General features: G+C 39.3%; 1 protein-coding gene across 1 annotated transcript in view; it reads right to left on the bottom strand.

Annotated features, from left to right (window-relative positions):
- The window catches only part of LOC124616366 (NADPH oxidase 5), a 450136-nt gene that overhangs the window by 115106 nt on the left and 309215 nt on the right, over nt 1–25815 (bottom strand). Inside the window, exons 7-10 of the mRNA XM_047144676.1 lie at nt 9892–10102; nt 8638–8864; nt 275–463; nt 6–199 (exon numbers count right to left, since the gene is read on the bottom strand). Of these exons, the coding sequence (XP_047000632.1) occupies nt 6–199; nt 275–463; nt 8638–8864; nt 9892–10102 (821 nt within the window). The remainder of the gene's footprint in view (nt 1–5; nt 200–274; nt 464–8637; nt 8865–9891; nt 10103–25815) is intronic.

Below are 25815 nucleotides of genomic sequence, written 5' to 3'. Positions count from 1 at the left end.
CTAACCTCGAAACAACCTCCTCGCCGGACAAAAGGCTGAGAACATATGAACATTATAAAAAGAATAATGATCAGCACAACTCCAGTAGGATTGGCAGCCCCACCTACTAAACCGAACAAACCTGGTCTACTTGTTAGGATCCATTCAGTGAGAGTATAGTTATTGGCATTTACCACAGGATCATTTACAACCAAGAGACCTGCAAAAAGAAAATAGTTTCCAGAACCTGAACATGACAATGATGGTTTATTTATAATTATTAATGAGTACTTACTGAAGTTCAGGAGATGCATTATGGTGTGCCACACACTAAATATAAATATTAATACTCCAACTAATTTGTGGAAGTATATGTGCTGATCAAGGGGCAATATTGTACTGAATCCTCTTGTACGCAAAAATGTTATACAGTGTCTGAGCATTAACACCAATACAAACATGCAGTCAAAATTGAGACATTGGCCTGAAAAAAAAAAAGGAGAACATTCTATTTATAGAATATCATTTTTAAAAATAATGAGATAATGATAATTATGTTTGAAAAACATTGTATTACATTCTATTATTTATCATGCTTGTGGGTGGTCTGGACTCTCTCCAGATGGGGAAAAGTACTCTCTCTCTCTCTCTCTCTCTCTCTCTCTCTCTCTCTCTCTCTCTCTCTCTCTCTCTCTCTCTCTCTCTCTCTCTCTCTCTCTCTCTCTCTCTCTCCCTCTTCTCTTCCCAAATAATTAATAACAATAATCAACAGCAGCAACAGCAGCTGCTTGGCACCTGATGCCAGATGGAGGCCACCCCTAAGGTTTTACATGCATTATGATCTTCAGTTCTAAGCAGCTACAGTACTCCTGTAGGTTTCCTGATCCTGGCTACACACCTATCATCATTATGCCATGTTTGTTTTCCTATCTCTTTGAATCCAGTAAGTAACTCAATCCACACATCCACTTGTATGGCTAAATATCCCATTCAGCTCCATTCCATTTTCATCTCAGCACTGATAGTGTGTTCCACCATATTCTGCTCCGTGCTCAATTTGTTTGTTTTCATATATTTTCAAGAATTCATTTCAGACACACTGAAAACTAAGTTTTCCCACATTTACATAACATAAGGAGAGCAACTGCTTATCTATAGTGGTCTAATGTGTGGTGCACAAACACATGTAACAGAAAACAGCTGTCAAACTAGCTTATGAGCTCTTGCTCAGCTTGCCAGTTTGGCAATAGCCCTGCATTTCACTTAGAAGTTTGGTTGCTTGTCATGCTCACACAGAATGCTGTACAGTAATTGCAGCATAACTGATGAGGCTGAACAGTATGACCACTGCCCATCATGATGATGAAAATTACCTGGTGATGTTGCGGGTATGTGACGTGACAACAAAAATATGTAAGTAGAGCAGAGACAGATGGGGGATCAACCTAATGAAAATATAGGCTGCAAAAGGGGAGATCTATTGAGATAAGTAACTTTGACAAAGGGCAGATTATTATTACACAGAGCCTTTGAATGAATATCTTGAAAACAGTGAAGTTGATTAAATGTACATGTGCTACTGTCTTAACTATGGAAGAAGGTAGAAAGACAGTGAAAGTACCACTAGGCACTAAATGATTGGACATCGATGACTCTTCACAGAACACAGGGTTCAGAGGTTTGTCTGCACTGTAAAGTAGGCTCAAAGGTGATCCGTGGCATCTATACCAAAAGAGCACAATGCTGGTGCATGCACAAGTGTTTAGTGCACACCATTCAATATATACTGTTGAAGATGGAGCTCCACAGCAGACCACCCCAGCATGTTCACATGTTGACCCAATGACATCAGCTACAATAACAGTGGGCACGGGACCATTGGCATTCGACCGTCAATGAATGGAAATGTGCCAGCTCTTTGGGTGAATCATGTTTTTGCTACACTAGGTCGATAGTCATCTCCACAAATGCCATTGTTTAGGTGACCAGTGGCTTGAAATGTCCAGCACACCATGGAAGCAGGCTGGTGGGAGGAGTATGGAGTATTATGCTATGGGAGACATTCTCCTGTGCTGGCATGGGACCTAAGGTAGCTGACAGCTGTGAACCATCTGCATCCTTTCATGCTTTATGTCTTTCATGATGGTAATGCCATCTTTCAGCAGTATAATTGTCCATGTCTCAGAGTCAGAACCATGCTACAGTGGTTTCAGGAGCATTATAGTGCACTCGTGTTGATGCCTCAGTGACCAAATTCACCTGATGCCATCCTATGGAACCCATCTGTGTTGCTTTTGGGTGCTATCACCACACACACATATCAGTGGCCCTTTATTTATGTGAATTACATAGCCAGTGCATAGACATCTAATGCCACATATCTCCACAAACCTACCAACGAACTTCTTTTGTTGACCATTCTGTTATCTTCTATGTCTGTAATACAAAAACTGTTGGCTATAGGCTATACAGCTTTTAGTCTTATTGTAATTCATTTTAAGTTCTGTTAAGATCATCTATTCATTTAAGTTTATTTGCTCTAGAGGCAAACAATACAGTATCATGAGTGAAATGAAGGTGGTTCAGAGGTATGTTCCATTAACATATATTCCCTCTTCATTTTCACAGTTTAATTATTTAACAAATTATCTAATGTTGTAGTGTTTGATTACTGCTCATCCAAGTCCTGCCCCCCCCCCCCCCCCCCAACATGTGGATTCTTTTATTTCATGGTTGTATTAATTCCACTCATTCTAGTAGCAGTAGAGTTAACAAGATACTGAATGAGTTTTTCCTTTTTTTAATGTACAATAATGGGATTTTGTGTCACCAATAATGAATACACAAGGGCACACTAAACTAGATTCAAATTAGCACTCACATAGAGTAACATCCTAACACAAGAACAATAATTTGCTTAATTATACAATAAAATTTAAGATTTTATATTTGCACTCAAATTGTTGGGATATTCCAGCAGTACAACAGAAGTACATACCACCATGCTCATTTATTTTGAAAAAATTACCAATTAAAAGAAAGAAGGTCATTAGAGTTGGAACAAGAGCTTGGAGTGGGGAAAGACATCAATTGTGCCTTTTCAAACAAACCATGCTGGAATTCATGAGCAATTTAGGGACATCACATAAAATCTAAATCTTGATGGGTGGACAGGATTTGAACCACTGTTCTCCTTGAATGCAAGTCCAGTGATTGCTCCGTATCACCAGATGAGTAAAATTATCTTTACATCAGATATTCCTTCAATTTCCTCTTGCAGTTGGTGCTCCAAAAGCAGAGCTTTTGATGTCTGTTGGTTAAGAATTGATCACTTTGCCAGCTGAGCAACATATCTTTCTAAACGTGGATGAAGTTTATTTTGCTGCTGTGGAAGTCCTTTTTTGACCCTGTATTATGGTCTTATTCACTAATCATGCAACAGTGTGTTGGATTGATACCACTTAAGATGCTAAGTGCTCTCTTCTGAGCTAATAATAATTTCATCTATTTACTTTTCTTCACAGGGCTTTATTATCCTGATAGACAATGGCATAAGACAACATTGGATGTAAATATCTGAAACAACAGCTCTGACAGTACGCACATGTGCTGTTGCTTACCCTGCTGCATTATCAACTGGGAGAAATTTATTGTTTGCATTGAGTGTAAACTTGTTCACTGTAGCAAAGCAGAGTGAGAGATAATGTATGAATTTAAAGAACTGCGAAGGAGCTGTACAGAGTTTTGTGGGTCTCCCATGTTCACTGTGTTGCATTTTGGTGAAGATGGACTGCCATTATCAGAAAATGTGGTCTCCTCTTTACTATCTGTTGGAAGAAAGAACTTTATCCATGCCTCACTATTCTATTTCAATTAGGAAAGTCTGCTTTCTTTAGAAGAATGCCATCTTTGCACAATTAAAAGCCTTGGATAGGTCAATAGAATTCAGTCTTTTGCTATATTACTGTTTAAGAGGTTTTAGAATTTGATCAGTGAAGAAGGAAGCAGCATTATCTATTGATAGCCCTCACTGGAAACCAAACTGACATCGACTGATAATGTTGTGACTGTGGAGGTGAGAAAGAATACTCCTGAACACTAGTTTACCTAGGACCTGTTTATTAACAGGGAGTATGTGTGGTAGTCTGATACAGCTGTTTTAACACCTTCCCAAAAATTTGGGTCACATAAGCTTATTTTAATCTCTAGGATAATATCTTGTTGCAGAGATTCATAAAATATGTGACAGGACTACACTTATAGAATCACAGCAGTGCTTACATATCCTTGTAGAAACACTATAAGCTGCATTAGCGATTTTTTACTTTTGTCTCTTTATTATCTGTTTGATCTCAGAAAGTGTGATTGGAGTTACAGCCATCTCAACTACTTTCTTGCTTCACTTTCTGCAGAATGACTTATCACTTCAATCACAAAGCCTTTACAGCAATTTCTATTTGTGTATATTAAAACCTTGCAATTTGTTTTGTCAGCAACTACTTCAATTTTTTTTTTTTTTTTTTTTTTACTGCTTTGCCACTTTTCCATGTCTATTGCAGGCATGAGACCACCTTTTTTCCTATTATACCTTTTTATGAGTGATATATATAGCTTTGAATTCTTATTAATTCTTTCCCTACTTTATAATACACTATACATTGCTCTTTCAACGAGATAAGGTGTAATGCATATAACTCTTATTATGGCCATTCAAAAAGGAACTATCCAGAGGCTATAAAGTAACTCCACTGAAGGGACCATAATGCCATTTCCTGCAGGAGAAGGTATGGCCCCGAACTCACTGCTGTAGAGACGTTAGGGCAACCCCCATGTGAATACAGAGCAAGCATATACATGAGTTGACTGTCCACTGCACTCAGTCATGCTGAAAACTGAAAAATGGATGCTTCAAAGGAAGAGCAAAGAGGCATGCTGCATTTCCTGACAGCAAACCTAATGTGGGGAATGGAACCTCATCAAAAAATGGCATTACAAAGAGCATTGTGTTCCTGTTTCAAGGATAAAGGCATGACAACAGCAACTGAAGGGAGGAGGATGATGATGATGGCCAGTGACACATGATCTGGAATGCTCCATCACATTACTGATACCTTTGTCCAGGAGGTGGATCCCCTCATTGATGAAGACCAGTGAGTTTCATTGCCAGCCATTGGCTCACATCAGATTGAGCATCGATACTGCAATGGACATTCAGTGTTCTCCATAACTTGTGCCATTCTTTGATGAATTTCCGTTCCTCACAGTATTTTTGCTGTAAGGAAATACAATACACTTCTTTGCTCTTCTTTAGAAGCCTCCATTTCTCTGTTTTCAATACTACTGAGTGCAGTGAACAGTCAACGCATGCGCTTGTACCCTCTGTCATGATGTGGATGCACATCTGCCTCCCTCTAGTGGCGAGTGTTGACACTCAGTTCTCTTGTAGGCACCACACCTTGTTCTGGTAGGCACCACACCTTGTTCTGTAGACAACGGTATTACAATCCCTTCAACAGTTTTCATTTTACAGCCTCTGGTTCATTTCTTTTTGAATGATCCTAATACTGTACAAGGGACTATGATATCTTTTGCAATATGTTTCATTTTGGTTACCTAAGAATATTTCCCATGGTTTTCTGGAGAAGCAGAAGCAAACAACAGCACGAACTCATTAGATAAACAGTTGAATTTGTTGTCGACATTCCCTTCCATCTACAGGGAAAACCAGAAAACCACAGACAAACCTTTAGAAGTGAAAGTGTGGACAAAGACGAAGTGATGTTTGTCTTTTAAACATAGACTCCAAAATGCGTACCTTATGAGCTAAGATTACTTGTTCAGCAGAAGAGATGTGCTTCACAGGAGTGAAAATGAAGAAGTGCTAATAGCTCTGAAAGTTTGTCAGTGTGTTCTGGTTCACCCCATACATTTCCCTGTGTTCCAACTGAGATTTAAATAAGACTGATAGCCAATCATAAAGTTGTAAACATAGGAGTCGATATCTTACCATCTACAATAGAGTTAGCTCATTGCTGTAGATTTTTGGTGTTAGTATAAAGAAATTTCATGTCAACATTCATCAACATGAATATACTGGAATACTTACTAATTAAACATAGTAATTGGTTTCAGTGTGACAGACTTTGCATTTATGCTTGTTTAAGGAGATATGAAACAAAAAGTTGTGGAAGCGGAAGACACTAAAATATCTAAAAGAAATTATTGACAAGGGTACACAAGTAGTATAGAGCTGCAAAAATTACCCCTAGACCTCAATAGGCTAAACCAAATGTGTACAAATGACAACAACAACAACAACAAAAGAAATCAGTTTCTGGCTGTTTTCTGCAATGTTGTTAAATCTGTATACTTTACTGCTTTATTCTACATAAGAAAGGCTAGGCAATGGAGGTGGCATTGCAGCTGAGGCACTGCATCCATTTTAAGGTGAATCATGGTTCAAATAGCCAGCCAGATGTCTAGATTTATGTTTCACTAAAGAGAAATTTGAGTATGAGGAGAAATATGAGGATTGTTTCTTTGAAAATACAGGATGTAGATAAAGTCTGGGAACACTTTCAATTATTTATTGCACAAGAACTAAACATTGTACGGATGTCATACATATTGCATTTTGAAGGGAAACATTCAACATGCGAGCCATGAGTGACCTGGCAGATGTCAATATGGTAATCGAATTCTTGCCATACCCGTCCCAGCAGAGCATCGTAGACAGTGGCAGTCACTTCCCATATTCTGTCCCGGAGCTCTGCTACATCACTTGGTAGAGGCAGTACATACACCATATCTTTAATATGTCCCCACAGAAAGAGAGTCATATGGAGTGAGATCTGGTGATCAGAGAGGCCATTTAATGAAACAGCTGTCCCCTTCTGTACCACAGTTATCCATCAATGTGGCAGCTCCGTGTTCAGGTCCCCGCAAACTTCACGATGAAAATGAGGTGGAGTCCCATCCTGCTGAAAGATGAATGGTGAGTCCAATTGCATTTGAGGCATCAGCCATTGCTGCAGCATATCCAAGTAGGAATATCCAGTGACCGTGCTCTCAGAAAAGAAGAATGGCTGCGCAGTTTTCGATGTGACATGGCACAAAAAACATTTACCTTTTGGGGAATCACACTCTTAATTCAATGCATTCGTGTGGATGTTTTGTACCCCAAATTCAACAATTATGCCTGTTCACTTTCCCACTAGTGTAATAAGTGGCTTTGTTGCTAAAAATTAAGTGATCAACAATGCCATCCCCATCCTCATTCAATCGTTGCAACTGCAAACAAGACTCAAAACGTTTGTCTTTTTCATCTTCATTGAGCTTCTGCACGAGCTCCAATTTGAATGGTTTCATAGACAGCTTCTGTTGCAGGACTTTTGACACTGTCATTGGAGCCATTTTGAGTTGACGGGATACATGATGCACCAGTTTCTTTGGACTTCTTATGAATGTCTCTCATACATGCTCCACATTCATTTCATTCACACTGGGATGTCCACTTCTTCTTGCCAGTTACATGCAACCTGTCATAATGCATTTGTTGTGCCAGTGGTAAATTGCGTTCCTTTTTAGTGGCTTCTTACTGTATTTGATTTTAAACATCCATTGAACAGCTGTAGCACTTTTTTTTTTATTCCCAACACATAGAAAGCTCACTCTGCATCTGAACTCACCATGTTTGAGACCAGCGCTGACTATCGGCAAATTATCAAACTATGCTATGGCAGTACACATGAAAAGAAACTTTCAGGGTCTCTCTTCAAAATGACTTATGTACGATATCTGTACAATGTTTGGTTCTTGTGCAATGAATAATTGAAAGTGTTCCTGGACTTTATGTACACCCTGTAGATGATATCAACAACTTGACATTAAAACCTCTGTTCCTTCCTACTTTCCATGCTTCATTCCTTTCTCCTTTCCTGGGCAATATTTGCAGATTCTGTGCCATTTCCAGGTGTTATTCTCACAATTGTTCCTTTTATTTGCTCCTTTATGTCTGCAGTCATCTCTTCCTTCTCATTACAACAATAATGTTACACTCATCATAGAATAGTTTAAGAAACATACCAATAGTAACAATCTTGGGCATAATGAATGGATGAATGGTACTGGTAACTTAGCACTAATTTGCTGCCAACTTTGGCTACCATTACAAATGAGGGTTGTAATAATGGAAGATATCAGTGGAACACTGACCACAAATAACACAGGGTGGCAATTCTGGGAAACCTGGAAGTCTCAAGGAGTTGAATTATACCTGGAAAAAATCAGGTAAATCTCAGGAAATTTCAGGAATTTTGTAAAATCTCAGGGTATTGTGTGGTTTTTAAACTAACATTGGAATTTAATTTTATTGAGATTTCTATAACACAAAATTTAAAATACATCATATTAATTATTTGAATATTAGTCCACATAGATTATGATTATTAAAAACTGCAGTTAAACTACAGCCAAAAGGACGATAAAAAAATTTATCACCCCTATTTCACAATATTTTCCAGCAAGAAAATTAACTGTATCTACAAATATTGATTTGAATTTGTACAGTTCGCTTTCAGGATGGGGAAACCGATTTATAACCCCATTTTGGATTTGATACATGGTACAGTGTATTCTATGTAATATGTAGGTACTTACCACAAGCTCTTGCAAAAATGACAAAGGTATTATGATTTCGATACTCAATTGCTCGTGACACGAAGAGAGCAACATTAATAATGATTACGAACATCAGAAACACCAAATAAACATAATTATTCTTCATATATGGTCGAGTCAGCTGATAGGGAACAAGCGCTGCAAGCCTCCTTGTTAGTGATTTAGGTGGAGCTTTGGGCTTTGGTGGCACTAGCCATCGATCAATGCTGTAAACATAGAAATTCAAGAGTACAGTCAGTCTATTTTACAGGAACTACAAATAATCTACATTTAAATACATTGGGTCTGTTACAAGCTGATGGTATAGTCTAGAACACAGAATAAGTTCATAGAAGTCACGTTACATCTTGACTGGTACACTATTTGAGCAGATAAATTGTTGATCTCCACGGACTTAAGGTGCCTCAATTAAACCTCTTCGTACAACTGGAGTCAATAAGACCCCACAAGCACAATGAAAAATTACTTTGCGTCTATATGGCCCCAGTGGTACAGAGAGAGAAAAAATTCTGATAGGAGGAGGCTTAAGATAATTTCATCAGAGTTTGGTGGTTAAATACTCTCTTCCATGGTAACAGAGAAAGGTATGGTTAAACAGACAAAATTTACCAAACTCCTGTTGTTTTCGATCTTGATGTTATCTGATTAAAACATATGATGTTACTGTAGATGATGCTTAAGACATAAATTTGTATCATTTCAGAGTTCTGTTTTTCAATTGCTTTGATTAGTGATTTCTCAAAAGTTATAAAACACATTCTCAAAATCAGTAAATTCAAGATGAAGTGGGAACATTACTTCTTCCTGTAACCATGTTCACAAATTTCAAGTGGTTCATCATGCGGCATCCACCCCCTAGATCTATTTGTTCCCTATGCTGATTGAAGTGTAATGTTTCTGCTAGAATAATAGTGAGAACATTCGTAAAAAAATTTGTATAAAACTGAGTGAAGCAAATAGTTCGCATTCTTCAAATCTTCTGTAACTCAAATGAAACTATTATGGCACTTTTGTAAGTGGCCAGAGTATTTAAGACATTTTCATATAGAACAAACAAAATATACCATTGTGAGTTCAAAGCTCCCAAAAGCCATTGTAATAAAAACAGTGAGGCGCACAAAACAAAAATGAAAACAAGCAAAATTGCTACATAAATTTACTACCAGTAAAATTATATATATATATATATATATTGAAGGCCACCTATTCTATAATCTTTTTTTCTCAAAATACCTTATAGTTAAATTTTCCAAAAGGCCTTCATGCTTTTCCAGTTGGTTTTTAAGTGCTTCAAAAGTAATGGTTCCTCTGTTTTCTGGGTCAGCATCTTCAAATAATGCCATAGTTAGGTCATCAATTTGATCCTCACTAAATTTCATTCCATTCTCCTCCATGCATGCTCTCATCACATGCTGCAGTTCCCTGTGCTGAATTAAGCCATCACCTGATTGATAAACAACAAAGAAATAAAAATATATGTTCAGTTTGCAGCAACTTTCTGTTGATACAGTACATTATAGCAAAAAATACAATACCTAACAAACCAGAGGAAAGCTGAAGCCGCACAGCACAAAAGTTTACTACAAAAATATTTTCACATTTAACTTTGATTTTCAGGGTGGTGAAATTTTGAGTTTTGAAATTGGGTAGATATAAATTATACTGTTTGCTGGCATTTGCAAAATTTATGAAAACTTATCAAAAAATGGTAAAGGTGTGAATGGTACCTATTTATGATAACTACAAACATTATTATTATTATTTCCTTTGCTTTCTCAGACGTTAAGTCCGGTTAAAAATGGAGTGACGCGGACCTTGATCAAGCGTCACTTCCTTTTAACTGTACGGTATGTGTTATATTGCATTTAGGAACTTTCGGGTAATTGAACATGTATCAATAATTACGGATTTCTGTAGTTGTATATATATGTTTGGATGTAGCTGTATTGCATTGATGTACTGGTGGATATTGTGTGGTATGACTCCTGTAGTTGATAGTATAATTGGTATGATGTCAACTTTATCCTGATGCCACATGTCTTTGACTTCCTCAGCCAGTTGGATGTATTTTTCAATTTTTTCTCCTGTTTTCTTTTGTATATTTGTTGTATTGGGTATGGATATTTCGATTAGTTGTGTTAATTTCTTCTTTTTATTGGTGAGTATGATGTCAGGTTTGTTATGTGGCGTTGTTTTATCTGTTATAATGGTTCTGTTGCAGTATAATTTGTATTCATCATTCTCCAGTACATTTTGTGGTGTATACTTGTACGTAGGAACGAGTTGTTTTAAAAGTTTATGTTGTAAGGCAAGCTGTTGATGTATTATTTTTGTGACATTGTCATGTCTTCTGGGGTAGTCTGTATTTGCTAGTATTGTACATCCGCTTGTGATGAGATCTACTGTTTCTATTTGTTGTTTACAAAGTCTGCATTTATCCGTTGTGGTATTGGGATCTTTAATAATATGCTTGCTGTAATACCTGGTGTTTATTGTTTGATCCTGTATTGCAATCATGAATCCTTCTGTCTAACTGTATATATTGCCTTTTCTTAGCCATGTGTTGGATGCGTCTTGATCGATGTGTGGCTGTGTTAGATGATACGGGTGCTTGCCATGAAGTGTTTTCTTTTTCCAATTTACTTTCTTCATATCTGTCGATGTTATGTGATCTAAAGGGTTGTAGAAGTTGTTATGAAATTGCAGTGGTGTAGCCGATGTATTTATATGAGTGATTGCCTTGTGTATTTTGCTAGTTTCTGCTCGTTCTAGAAAGAATTTTCTTAAATTGTCTACCTGTCCATAATGTAGGTTTTTTATGTCGATAAATCCCCTTCCTCCTTCCTTTCTGCTTAATGTGAATCTTTCTGTTGCTGAATGTATGTGATGTATTCTATATTTGTAGCATTGTGATCGTGTAAGTGTATTGAGTGCTTCTAGGTCTGTGTTACTCCATTTCACTACTCCAAATGAGTAGGTCAATATTGGTATAGAATAAGTATTTATAGCTTTTGTCTTGTTTCTTGCTGTCAATTCTGTTTTCAGTATTTTTGTTAGTCTTTGTCTATATTTTTCTTTTAGTTCTTCTTTAATATTTGTATTATCTATTCCTATTTTTTGTCTGTATCCTAGATATTTATAGGCATCTGTTTTTCCATCGCTTCTATGCAGTCACTGTGGTTATCCAATATGTAATCTTCTTTTTTAGTGTGTTTTCCCTTGACTATCCTATTTTTCTTGCATTTGTCTGTTCCAAAAGCCATATTTATATCATTGCTGAATACTTCTGTTATATTTAGTAATTGGTTGAGTTGTTGATTTGTTGCTGCCAGTAGTTTTAGATCATCCATGTATAGCAAATTTGTGATTTTGTGTTGGTATGTTCCAGTAATATTGTGTCAATAATTTGTATTATTTAGGATGCTGGATAGAGGGTTCAGAGCAAGGCAGAACCAGAAAGGACTTAATGAATCTCCTTGGTACAGGGTGTTTCAAAAATGACCGGTATATTTGAAACGGCAATAAAAACTAAACGAGCAGCGATAGAAATACACTGTTTGTTGCAATATGCTTGGGACAACAGTACATTTTCAGGCAGACAAACTTTCGAAATTACAGTAGTTACAATTTTCAACAACAGATGGCGCTGCAAGTGATGTGAAAGATATAGAAGACAACGCAGTCTGTGGGTGCGCCATTCTGTACGTCGTCTTTCTGCTGTAAGCGTGTGCTGTTCACAACGTGCAAGTGTGCTGTAGACAACATGGTTTATTCCTTAGAACAGAGGATTTTTCTGGTGTTGGAATTCCACCGCCTAGAACACAGTGTTGTTGCAATAAGACGAAGTTTTCAACGGAGGTTTAATGTAATCAAAGGACCGAAAAGCGATACAATAAAGGATCTGTTTGGAAAATTTCAATGGACTGGGAACGTGACGGATGAACGTGCTGGAAAAGTAGGGCGACCACGTACGGCAACCACAGAGGGCAACGCGCAGCTAGTGCAGCAGGTGATCCAACAGCGGCCTCGGGTTTCCGTTCGCCGTGTTGCAGCTGCGGTCCAAATGACGCCAACGTCCACGTATCGTCCCATGCGCCAGAGTTTACACCTCTATCCATACAAAATTCAATCGCGGCAACCCCTCACCGCCGCTACCATTGCTGCACGAGAGACATTCGCTAACGATATAGTGCACAGGATTGATGACGGCGATATGCATGTGGGCAGCATTTGGTTTACTGATGAAGCTTATTTTTACCTGGACGGCTTCGTCAATAAACAGAACTGGCGCATATGGGGAACCGACAAGCCCCATGTTGCAGTCCCATCATCCCTGCATCCTCAAAAAGTACTGGTCTGGGCCGCCATTTCTTCCAAAGGAATCATTGGCCCATTTTTCAGATCCGAAACGATTACTGCATCATGCTATCTGGACATTCTTTGTGAATTTGTGGCGGTACAAACTGCCTTAGACGACACTGCAAACACCTCGTGGTTTATGCAAGATGGTGCCCGGCACATCGCACGGCCGACGTCTTTAATTTCCTGAATGAATATTTCGATGATCGTGTGATTGCTTTGGGCTATCCGAAACATACAGGAGGCGGTGTGAATTGGCCTCCCTATTTGCCAGACATGAACCCCTGCGACTTCTTTCTGTGGGGACGCTTGAGAGATCAGGTGTACCGCCAGAATCCAGAAACAATTGAACAGCTGAAGCAGTACATCTCATCTGCATGTGAAGCGATTCCGCCAGACACATTGTCAAAGCTTCGAGTAATTTCATTCAGAGACTACGCCATATTATTGCTACGCATGGTGGATATGTGGAAAATATCGTACTATAGAGTTTCCCAGACCGCAGCGCCATCTGTTGTTGAAAATTGTAACTACTGTAATTTCGAAAGTTTGTCTGCCTGAAAATGTACTGTTGTCCCAAGCATATTGCAACAAACGGTGTATTTCTATCGCTGCTCGTTTAGTTTTTATTACCGTTTCAAATATACCGGTCATTTTTGTAACACCCTGTATATTCCACATTTAATCTGTATTGGCTGTGATGTGACATTATTTGAATTTGTTTGGATATTAAGAGTGGTTTTCCAACTTTTCATTACTATGTTTAGGGACTGTATCAATTTAGGATCTACTTTGTATATTTCCAATATTTGTAGTAACCATGAGTGGGGTTCACTATCAAAAGCTTTTTGGTAATCAATGTATGCATCGTGCAGCGACCTTCGTTTAGTTTTAGCTTGATATGTCACCTCTCCATCTATTATCAGTTGCTCTTTACATCCTTGTGCTCCTTTGCAACAGCCTTTTTGTTCTTCATTTATAATTTTGATCTGTGTTGTATGTGTCATTAATTTCTGTGTAATGACTGAAGTTAATATTTTTTATATTGTTGGTAGGCATGTTATGGGGCGATATTTTGCTGGGTTTGCTGTGTCTGCTTGATCTTTAGGTTTCAGATAAGTTATTCCATGTGTAAGTGTATCAGGGAATGTGTATGGGTCTGCAGTGTAACTGTTAAATAATTTAGTTAGATGTGAATGTATTGAGGTGAACTACTTTATCCAGAAATTTGATATTTTATCATTTCCAGGGGTTTTCCAATTGTGCGTAGAATTAATTGGTCGGGTGACTTCATGTTGCAAAATTATCACTTCAGGCATTTGTGGTATCATCTTGTATGAGTCTGTTTCTGCTTGTGTCCACGTGCGTGTCTTATGTTGTACCGGGTTTGACCATATGTTGCTCCAGATGTGTTCCATGTCTGTTGTGTTTGGTGGATTGTCTATTTTAATGTGTGTGTTGTCTAATGTCTGGTAAAATTTCTTTTGGTTTGTGTTGAATGTTTGGTTTTGTTTCCTTCTATTTTCACTTTTTTTGTATCTTCTAAGTCGTTTGGCCAATGCTTGTAATTTCTGCTTCTTTTCATCTAATTGCTCTATCGCTTCTTGTTGTGAGATGTTACCTAACCTTTTTCGTTTTTTGTCCGATATTTCATTTCTTAGAAATTGTGTTAGCTGTCCGAAGTCTTTTCTCAGTTTTTCTATTCTGATCTGTAGCCTGTGTTGCCATGCTGGTTTTGTGGGTTTCTTCTGTGTGTTGGTTGGTTCTGATCTCTGCCTAGTGTGTATATGTAGTGTAGTGAGTGCTCCTATATAAACCAGTAGTTTTAACTCTTCCATAGTTGTATTTTCATTTATTTTGTTGTGTATGATTGTGTTGATAGTTGTAATTGTTGTTTCGACTTGTGGGTTATTTGGTGGTCTATGCAAGAATGGTCTAATGTCTGTATTTGTGTCTTTGTATTCTATATATGTCAACTGAAATTTTTCTTCTATACCTAACATGTGTGTCACTTCGCGTTCTATTTGTGCTTGTTCTGGTGGCTGTCTTAAGATTTCGTTTTCCTCTGATTGTGTAATTGATGCATGTTGGTCTTTGTTTGTTTGCTCTGGGATGTTTGAGTCCATAAATCATTTGCCGTGTGGCTAGCAGTGTCGTTACCATTGTGGACGGGTATAGGGTTCAAGCGTCATTTTCTTCTTCTTCTTCTTCTTCTTCTTCTTCGTGCACATTATTTTGTTCCAGTATTTGTTGTACTTGTTGTTTGATGTTTTCTAATTCTGACTGGGGTATCCTGTTATTTTTGATTATTACATGGATCTGATTGGCTAGTCATTGTTCTGTTAAAAATTTTAATTCTGGGTATCTGGTAATAAATGTTGTGCATACTTGTGATCTGTATCCAGTTGTGTTGGTTCCTAAGTTTGTTGCTTGGTAATAACAGAACATGAGGTGTCGGTTAACTTCATCTGACCATCTCATCCTCTGTCCGTTTTCCTTCTAGTGTGGTTGCAGGAATCATATCCTGCAAAACACCTCTATTTGGATTTAAATCATTTTCCGTGTGGCTAGCAGTGTCGTTACCATTGTGGCGGGCATAGGGTTCAAGCGTTGTCCCTGACCATGACAGCGCCTGTCCGAGGCTTCATTAGTTCTGTCCTGAACCAACTAATCACACTAAAAGGGGGGTTAGCCCTATTAGTGGTTTGTTCTTTTTGTCGTCTTTTACGACTGGCAGATCATCATCATCATCATCATCATCATCATCATCATCATCATCATCATCATCATCATCATCATCATCATCATCATCATCATCATCATCATCATCATCATCATCATCATCATCATCATCATCATCATCATCATCATCATCATCATCATCATCATCATCATCATCATCATCATCATCATCATCATCATAATAATAATAATAATAATAATAATAATAATAATAATAATAATAATAATAATAATAATAATAATCTGTATCTCAGTAAGTAAATTTACAAAAGTCCTGAAATGTCTAAAATGTTCACCAGAGTAACTGAAATTTACAACTCTGATGATTAAAGTGAACCAATAGGCAACACTGTTAAGAAAGGAATAATAGCTACAAAACTATATGTTTTCTACAGCTGGTGAGAAGATTGACATACAAGAATCAGATGTTTTTAGTAATTATTCTCAAATGTTTCTGCAAACCTTTGATTTTGGTGTGTAGTGTTGCTGTGGTGTTTCTCATGGTATACACTTGAAGTCATATAGTCCTGCACCAATTTTTAATATGTCTAGAAGGTTGATTGTGTTATACAGTACAACAGCAGGTGATGGTTTAAGCTGGTTTATAAACCCGATGACAAATAATAATTTTCTATCTGCATTTAGCAAATAAAAAGCTCCACACCATCCACGCCTTCAACACAGTTGTCAGTATTCCACCCTTGATATATTATGCTTGTAATTGAACAATGTACACTGCATATGAACATTTGAATTTCTATTTTGTGATATTTCAATTTGTGATTCTGTAGAGCATTATTACAGCATGAATGATGCATTACATTAAACTGTATAAGCTTTCAACATTTATTCTATAGATAATCTATTACCTTTGTTAGCATGTAGCCTGTGAAATGTGTTGGAAGATGTTTGAATGTGTGTGCCATTATTGTTAATTTAAGACACGGTAGTCCCAGAAGAACAAGAGACTCAAGAAAATAAATAAATCATGCCATAGGTATCAATCAGAAAACGTGCCGTTATCCAGTCAATACACTACCCAAATGTTGAGGTGGGGATTCAATAACAACTTTGAGTCTTTTGTCCATAAAATAATTAAACAAAAGCTACTGCCACCACATGCAGCTCTCCACATTCGTCTATACTATGCAAGTGACTCTCTCTTCTTTAATACCGCAAGACACATCCACTAAGCTAGCTTACTTAAGGCAATCCTTGGGCTGCTGCTACAGTTTTTACCCCACAAGTTGCTTCATTTACCAAATTGGAGCAATTTCTTGATGCCACACAATGTTTTCTATCAAATGAGCCTTTCTTTTAGACAGAGTGTGTGAAATTTCTTCTCTCTGCAGTCTTATTTATTATCTCCTCATTCATTATCTGCTATATCCACATAAGAATCAGTATTATTCTGTAGGAGTGCATTTCAAAAGATTCTATTCTCTTCATGTATGCACAATTGATCATCCGTGTTCCACTTCTGTACAAGGAATTGCTCCAGATAAATACTTTCAGAGTAGGCTTTCTTAACATAAATTTACGAGGGCAGTTCAATAAGTAATGCAACACATTTTTTTTCTGAAACAGGGGTTGTTTTATTCAGCATTGAAATACACCAGGTTATTCCCCAATCTTTTAGCTACACAACACTATTTTTCAACGTAATCTTCATTCAATGCTACGGCCTTACGCCACCTTGAAATGAGGGCCTGTATGCCTGCACGGTACCATTCCACTGGTCGATGTTGGAGCCAACATCGTACTGCATCAATAACTACTTCATCATCTGCGTAGTGCCTCCCACCGATTGCGTCCTTCATTGGGCCAAACATATGGAAATCCGACGGTGCGAGATCGGGGCTGTAGGGTGCGTGAGGAAGAACAGTCCACTGAAGTTTTGTGAGCTCCTCTCGGGTGCGAAGACTTGTGTGAGGTCTTGCGTTGTCATGAAGAAGGAGAAGTTCGTTCAGATTTTTGTGCCTACGAACACGCTGAAGTCGTTTCTTCAATTTCTGAAGAGTAGCACAATACACTTCAGAGTTGATCGTTTGACCATGGGGAAGGACATCGAACAGAATAAGCCCTTCAGCGTCCCAGAAGACTGTAACCATGACTTTACCGGCTGAGGGTATGGCTTTAAACTTTTTCTTGGTAGGGGAGTGGGTGTGGCACCACTCCATTGATTGCCGTTTTGTTTCAGGTCCGAAGTGATGAACCCATGTTTCATCGCCTGTAACAATCTTTGACAAGAAATTGTCACCCTCAGCCACATGACGAGCAAGCAATTCCGCACAGATGGTTCTCCTTTGCTCTTTATGGTGTTCGGTTAGACAACGAGGGACCCAGCGGGAACAAACCTTTGAATATCCCAACTGGTGAACAATTGTGACAGCACTACCAACAGAGATGTCAAGTTGAGCACTGAGTTGTTTGATGGTGATCCGTCGATCATCTCGAACGAGTGTGTTCGCACGCTCCGCCATTGCAGGAGTCACAGCTGTGCACGGCCGGCCCGCACGCGGGAGATCAGACAGTCTTGCTTGACCTTGCGGCGATGATGACACACGCTTTGCCCAACGACTCACCATGCTTTTGTCCACTGCCAGATCACCGTAGACATTCTGCAAGCGCCTATGAATATCTGAGATGCCCTGGTTTTCCGCCAAAAGAAACTCGATCACTGCCCGTTGTTTGCAACGCACATCCATTACAGACGCCATTTTAACAGCTCCGTACAGCGCTGTCACCTGTCGGAAGTCAATGAAACTATACGAGACGAAGCGGGAATGTTTGAAAATATTCCACAAGAAATTTCCGGTGTTTTCAACCAAAATTGGCCGAGAAAAAAAATGTGTTGCATTAGTTATTGAACTGCCCTCGTATATTAGACTTTAAAATCTCTCTTTTTCAGAAAACCCTCCTTTGCTGTTGTTAGTCTGAATTTTATATTCCCCACTACTTTGGCCATCATCAGTTATTTTGCTGTCAGAATAACAAAACTGGTCTACTAATTTTGTTGTTGTTGTTCTCTTCAGTCCCGAGACTGGTTTGATGCAGCTCTCCATGCTACTCTATCTTGTGCAAGCTTCTTCATCTCCGAGTACCTACTGCAACCTACATCCTTCTGAATCTGCTTAGTGTATTCATCTCTTGGTCACCCTCTACGATTTTTACCCTCCACGCTGCCCTCCAGTACTAAATTGGTGATCCCTTGATGCCTCAGAACATGTCCTACCAACCGATCCCTTCTTTATTCTCTCATTTTCTCATTTATTTTCTCATCATCTTAATTATTTATCTTTGTTTTATTTTGTTGTTGTTCATATTGCAGTCTCTTTTGAAGTCACTATCCACTCTGTTCAACCGAACTACCAAATCCTCTTAATCATCACTTGAAAACGTGTGGTTACAATGAATTAAAATAGTTTTGTAACTGCCAACAATATTTAACTTTCTAATAATTAAGCCAGTCCGCAGTACTGACCAATCACTGCATAACAACTACTTTTTTTGTCAAACATTGTACTTTCTGTGTGAGGAGGAGTATTAATAACCCTGGTATGCAACAGATAATACCAATGTGTGTATGTTAGTGTGCTTTCATACCATTTCTCTCTTTGTATTCATCCTATTTAACAGTCACCGCTAATGTCAGCTGAATTCCAACCTGTAGTTCTAATGTGTTTACTTTATGCTTAAACTTTACACAATTACAAACTTAGGGAACATATTTAGCAATTTCTGTGGGTTTTAGACACTGATTTTGTGACAAACAATGAAAAATAAATTCAACAATCCAATGGATTAATTACAGTTTTCAAAGTGCTGGGCATGGCAAGATATCTCGTGAAGCATTAGTAAGGTCTTCTCTGAAACCTATGTAGAGCAGCTGGTTTAAAAGCCATGCCTAATAGAAATATGACAAAAATGTAGTAATGGAGGTCCTGGTAGACTGTAAAAAATTTAGAGCACAAAGGATACCACTCAACAAATAATCCAGCTTTCAGACAAAATCATCCACAAAACCAGTAAGTTTTCACCCTTTTTTTGTGCACTTGTTGAAGACCTAATGGCAATGACCTCTTTGAGGTGGTCTATATTGCAACTTGTGTTAGTGACCATGAGGTAGTTGAAGCAACAGTGATTATTTAGTGTAGCTAAAACAAGTACTAAGATTTACATGTTCGGTACAGCAGCTGAAGTGGCAGCTTTGTCATATCTCAAAGAGAAACTCCAAGGAGGATGTGCGTATATGTCTCTTGTCACGACAGATGATTTTTTCCTGTATGGCCTGGGCTGTTTACTACAGAGTTACACATCACTTCCACAGTGTTTGGAGGGCACCAACCTTGCCAACAGGCAGCATACCTTTCACAGCAGTGTGTGCTGTTAGCAGGGTACTATATTGCTATACTATATTGCTACACCAGGTCACGTGCCCTCGCAGCACCATGCAGGGTTCCATGCACTCCTGACTATTTAGGCCGCCACCAGACCATCTGAAGTCAGTAATGACACATGCCTCAAGTCAGCAGTACCAGCAGTTTCATCTAGCCACATCAGCAGTACAGTCTCAGAGCTACCAGTTAGCAGTACCGGCAGTACAGTCCCAGTGCTAAACTCCCGCATTCCCACATACCCAGACCACTGCATCCTCGTCTTCACAAGCAGAATGTCAGCAGTCGCATTCTAGCAGCACCTACCCAGTAATGTTCCAGGTCTTCACGTCACTGCCTATCATGACTCTGGGGTTCATCGTGTAGGCACATCATAGACATTGTCACAGGAGAGAGAGATTTCTGTGGATATTCATCCAAGACATTATAGTTTTGTTTTGGTTTTGTTAATAAATAGTTATTCTTTTAAAGTGCCTTCAGACACTCCTCAGTACAAGGATACTTCACATTGGGTGGACATGTAGAAGAACAGTTCATGATGGATGAGACTCTTCACAAAACACTATCACTGTGAAGAAACTTATAAGGAAATGGCAACTTGTGTACAGCAGGTGTAACACAAGGCATAGTGCTATAAATAGAAAGATGTTGAATGAAATGAGTTTGGCTATCAAGGGGGCAATGTGTGAAGCCTATATTGACTGCCACAGAAGGATCGTGTTGAAATCTTTCTCCCGAACACCAAAGAAATTCTGCTCATATGTAAAGGCTGTCAGTGGCACCAAATTGTTATCCATCTGTCACAATGATGTCACAATAACTGGAAATAATGATACCAATGCAAAAGCAGAACTCCTGAACTGTAATTTCAAATGCTCCTTTGTCAAGGGAGATGTGGAAGTAGTGTTCCAGTTGATTTCTTTCACCACTACAAAAATGAGACTATACATACTACTGCCAGTGACATTGAGAAACAGCAAAAAGTGCTAGACCTAAATATGACTCCTGGGCTTGATAGGAGCCTTATGAGATTCTGTACAGAATTTGAGGTCAAATTAGCTCCCATTTAACCATAATATACCATAAACCAGTTGAACAAAGAACTGCTTAGTGATTGGAAGAAATTACAGGCTACAGCTACCTCCAAGAAGGGTAGCAGAAATGATTCACAAAACTGCGATTCAGCCTAACTAATGTCCATATATTTTAGAACTCTTTAACACATTCTGAGCTCAGACATAATGAAGAACCTCAAACCCACCTCCTTGTCAGTGCCCACGGATTCTGAAAACATCGATCATGTGAAATGTGAAACCCAGCTTACCCTTTACTCTCGTGAAATCCGGGGCTCCATGGATGAAAGCAGTCAGGTGGATGCTGTATTTCATGAATTCCTGGTAGCCAACGAATTTTTGCTGTAGCAACATGGGTGAGTACAGGTTTGTAGAACACACCAACGTAATCCTTCTGTACGGCTAAGCTCAAGGTAATGAAACATTTGCTCATCGCCTTTATCAAGATCGTTATCCTCAACGTGCAACTCCATCGCATACCCCTTTCTTCACAGTTACGGAACAGCTTTGAGAAAATGGTATCCGAGGTGCTCTGAGGCGATGCCACACATCCAAATCTGAAGAGGTGGAGACACGGTTTGATAGGGCGTGTGTACATCATCATTCACAGGTTTGATGTGTGCACCAAACATAGCTGTTGCCACACTGAACCTTACTTTTAGTAGATCACAATGCTAACCAGTCCTGTATTCCTAACAAATATAGTGGGTGGAGTTATCTAAAGAAGATCCTATATGTTGGAGTACCAGTCAGACTGCTGCTGCATATGTAGATTAGCCGCTCTGCATTGGTTGCCCTCAACATGCCTGTGGGTTTTGCTCCTTCTTTTGATGTAATCTTTGGGGTTCCACAGATGTAGCAGAGACCACACAATTGAAATAAACCTCAAGGGTGAGAAATGGCAAACAGGAAGCAAATTCTGCACTGTTGTCATAACTAAGTTCCTTATTCTGAAGCCTCTTTCACAGTCCAATGTGCTCACAGGAAGTTTATCAACACAAACAAAAACTGGTTTCAAATTATTAGGAATTTTATGTCCACTGTTGTCTACGTAATCTCTGAAACTTTTTATTACATTTGGATTAAAAAAAAAAATCTGATCACACATTTTTCTTAGGGTTTCTTCCCCTTCTTGCCATGGGCGCACAATGTCGTAGGACCTTTGTTTACTGTCCAAAATTTCTATTCCTTTCATGAAAGATTTTGAATACTTCACTGTCATTTGAATCATCGCTTAGGCTCTGACAGAGCTGTTTCCTGTTAGTTTGCATAGCATTGTGTTTGATTCTCTTTACGGAAGCAGTGAAACGCCTTTGAAGCACCCTTTAGAAATAACTTTCTCTACTTCCTTCATGCAAGCACCTCGCATTTTCTTCAGTAGTTCAAGACCTTGTAATTGCCCTATATGATGAGGGAATGTTAACACTCTCCTTTTGGAAATACTGTGAGAGGATACTGTTGCCTTCAAGAACACCAGAAAACAGTGCAGCATTACTCACAAACCCAGGGCTTGATAGCATTTTCTGCAATTCCATGAACTTTTCCCTTGCAATTATTTTTCTAGTCATGTCATTTGAACATACATTTATTGAAGTGAGTGTGTGTGTGTGTGTGTGTGTGTGTGTGTGTGTGTGTGTGTGTGTGTGTGTGTGTGTGTGTGTGTGTCTCCTCCCTAGGTAAGTGATTAACGTGGTGCCCCACATGTTTCTGAAGTAATGCATAAATGATACACTGGGATTCAAGAAGTATGTTATGTTTCGCTTCTTGCTAAAAATCTTAAACATGAGATATTTAACCAAAATAGCATTCGTGAGTTGTATAATGAAACACTGCCTGCGTCCATTACATATTTTTTCCATGATTCATGCGATGCTTCATGGAATTTATTCTCATGATCAAGATCAAATATTTAAATTTCCATTTTACGTGCCTTTTCGGAAAATTAGGCAAAAGACCTGTCCGATTGCACAGACCATAAAAACACAAACGACATGTGAGGCAGAACAACACACATACATACCCCACATAAAATGCTTATGTAAATATTTTCTCTTGAGAATGGGAATTAATTCTCAAAACAAATCATATTAAGCATGAAAATATGTGTAACTAATGTAGTGTTTCATTATGTAAATTGTGACTGATACAGTTGCAGGCTTTCCCAAGACATTGATTATGAGAATGAAATTAAGAAATGGCAGTTCGTAAGTGAACATCTTGTATGCAGTTATGAGGGGCCACTTTCATGGGGGCAAACTGAAATGTTTTTTTCTGGAATAATTTTCATTGTTTTTTATGTCCTTGCATTGTAGCTCATGAAGCACATTCGTATGAACACTTCAAGCTCTTCCTCTTGCTGTCAACAGTTCCACCCACAGTTATCTCCATCTCTCTTTCTTTTCGAGCAATGCAGTCACTACCGACCTATGGTGTTCCCAAACAACTATGATGAAAAATTTTATGATCGTTTAATAGCTCCAGTAAAGCAGTTTGGTCAAAGTAGTTCAACGATAGTATAAAATTGGCCTCAGGCTTCACGTGTGTGTCACCTAGCAGTAACGCTACATTTCTGATGTCACAAACATGCACTGAGGCCCGATAGAAGGCCACAGCCTAGCTGGAGAGATTACCATTGGCTTGTTGACGGAACCCCGCAAATCATGCCATACCTGTGCCTGGGCATGCTCAGAACACACTGTACTCTCTCCTTCAAAGAAAATCGTCTATTGTGTTGTAGTCATGCAGCGGCACTACATAATCAAATACACTGCACCAGAGTAAAATAGTTTTGGTGAGCATCATGCAACATACGTTACCAATACAGCTCAGCTCACTGATCTTCACCCAATCAAAACAAACGACTACACACTGTGCAACAAGCCCCATGTGAAAACCTTGTTTGAAAGGTAGCAGTTCACCGTCAGTGTGTGCGACAGTCGCCTAATTGTTACTACACGGCAGTGCTCGCAACAAGTTAATCTTTCCGAGAAGGTCACCTTGACGTGCCATGCTGCAGCCAATCATCTCTCACTCCACCAGCAATGACTACTACTGGATTTCATGTCTGTGAGCACATGAATGTGATTTCCTTGTTGATTTTGAGTCTGGGGCTTCCACCACTGCAGCCTCACTTCTAAAGAACTGTGTTTTCAGCCGTGTCGCCAGCATCAGACGAACCACCTTTCAGCAGATCCAAGAGCTGACATCAACCCTTCACGATTTGACAGGAACTGCAATCACACAAAGCTGCCAGCTCATCGATCACAGTGCATTGATCCGTGATCTGGATCCTACGGTGGTCACCACCTTGCCGCCTCATATGGACATTCTCTGTTAAGAACATTGTGAAACTAGACCTAGTGATGGACTTTTTATGCCAATACCACCTCACTTCAGTTGTACGACACAGCAGACTCATGTACTTTGACACTGACCACTGCATCCCAGGACCTTTTGCCCCAGCATATACACCACTACACGGTACACTGAATGTTCAAGGCAACCACCAGGAGGAGAATCATACATCCTTGGATACACTCAAGCAGTGTGCCTCCTCTGCTGATGAGCTCTTTGTGACTCGCCAACATTATGCTGACTCCTCTGCGTCCCCGGATGCACTCCATATGGAAATCACATTGCTCCCGCAATGTAATAATGACACCCTAGTGTGTGAACAAATCTTATCCTTGGCGCACAATCTTCATGACAATGAGAATGAGAGTGCATGCATTGCCCCAGACCCACTGGTCAGGCCCATTCAATATCTGACCACACCCAGTTCCCACTCCTCCCAGCATCCACACTGTCACCGACCATGCACACACAGCAAAGCACACATGTTAGCCTCACTACCCAACTACTCAGCCACTGGTATTATTGGGCATGGCTCTCTGGCTATGGAGCACATTATCACTATGTGTCTTCTGCATGACCCTGTCATGCAGCCTGACCACTTCCCACTGCTGATCAAATGACAGCACTGACCTCACCGTCTGCTTACACCTGGTAGCAAATTTGGCTACCATGCACCCACCATAATTAGACGATGTTCCACAACGCCACATCTAGAACCCTTGATTGCAACACAGTGCTGGTCTGACCACCATCAGGTGCACAGTTTGCCTCCTCACTGACTGCAGCATCCCCTTTTGGACACAAGCTCAACCCAACAACGTTGGATTCCTTAATAACATCTCTGCCTACACTGGCTGCAACCATTGCTCAATATAGATTGGTACTCAGCATTGCTGTTCTCTCAAGGCCCTTATTCTGCCACCGAGAGTCACTGCACAGGCCACACATACCTAAGTTCACACTGGCTAATAAATTAACAGCTAACATCAATTGCGCTGCCCTCTCAACATATGCTGTCACTTGAATCATATCAGAGTCACCCTACATGCCAACATACTCACCACTGACACCCTGCCCTCTTCTTATCAGTCATACCATTGGCATTCCATGTGGATACACCAGACATTTCACGTGTCAACCACAGCGATTCCACATGTTCAGTGCTCATACCATGCCTACTGTGACTTAGAGAAATGGTCCAGTCATGTCTCAGGAAAATGCCAGCTGCAGTG

The sequence above is a fragment of the Schistocerca americana genome, chromosome 5, assembly GCF_021461395.2.
Source record: "Schistocerca americana isolate TAMUIC-IGC-003095 chromosome 5, iqSchAmer2.1, whole genome shotgun sequence".
NCBI lineage: Eukaryota > Metazoa > Arthropoda > Insecta > Orthoptera > Acrididae > Schistocerca > Schistocerca americana.
The sequence above is the reverse complement of the archived record's forward strand: the minus strand, read 5'-3'. Positions and strand labels throughout refer to the sequence as shown.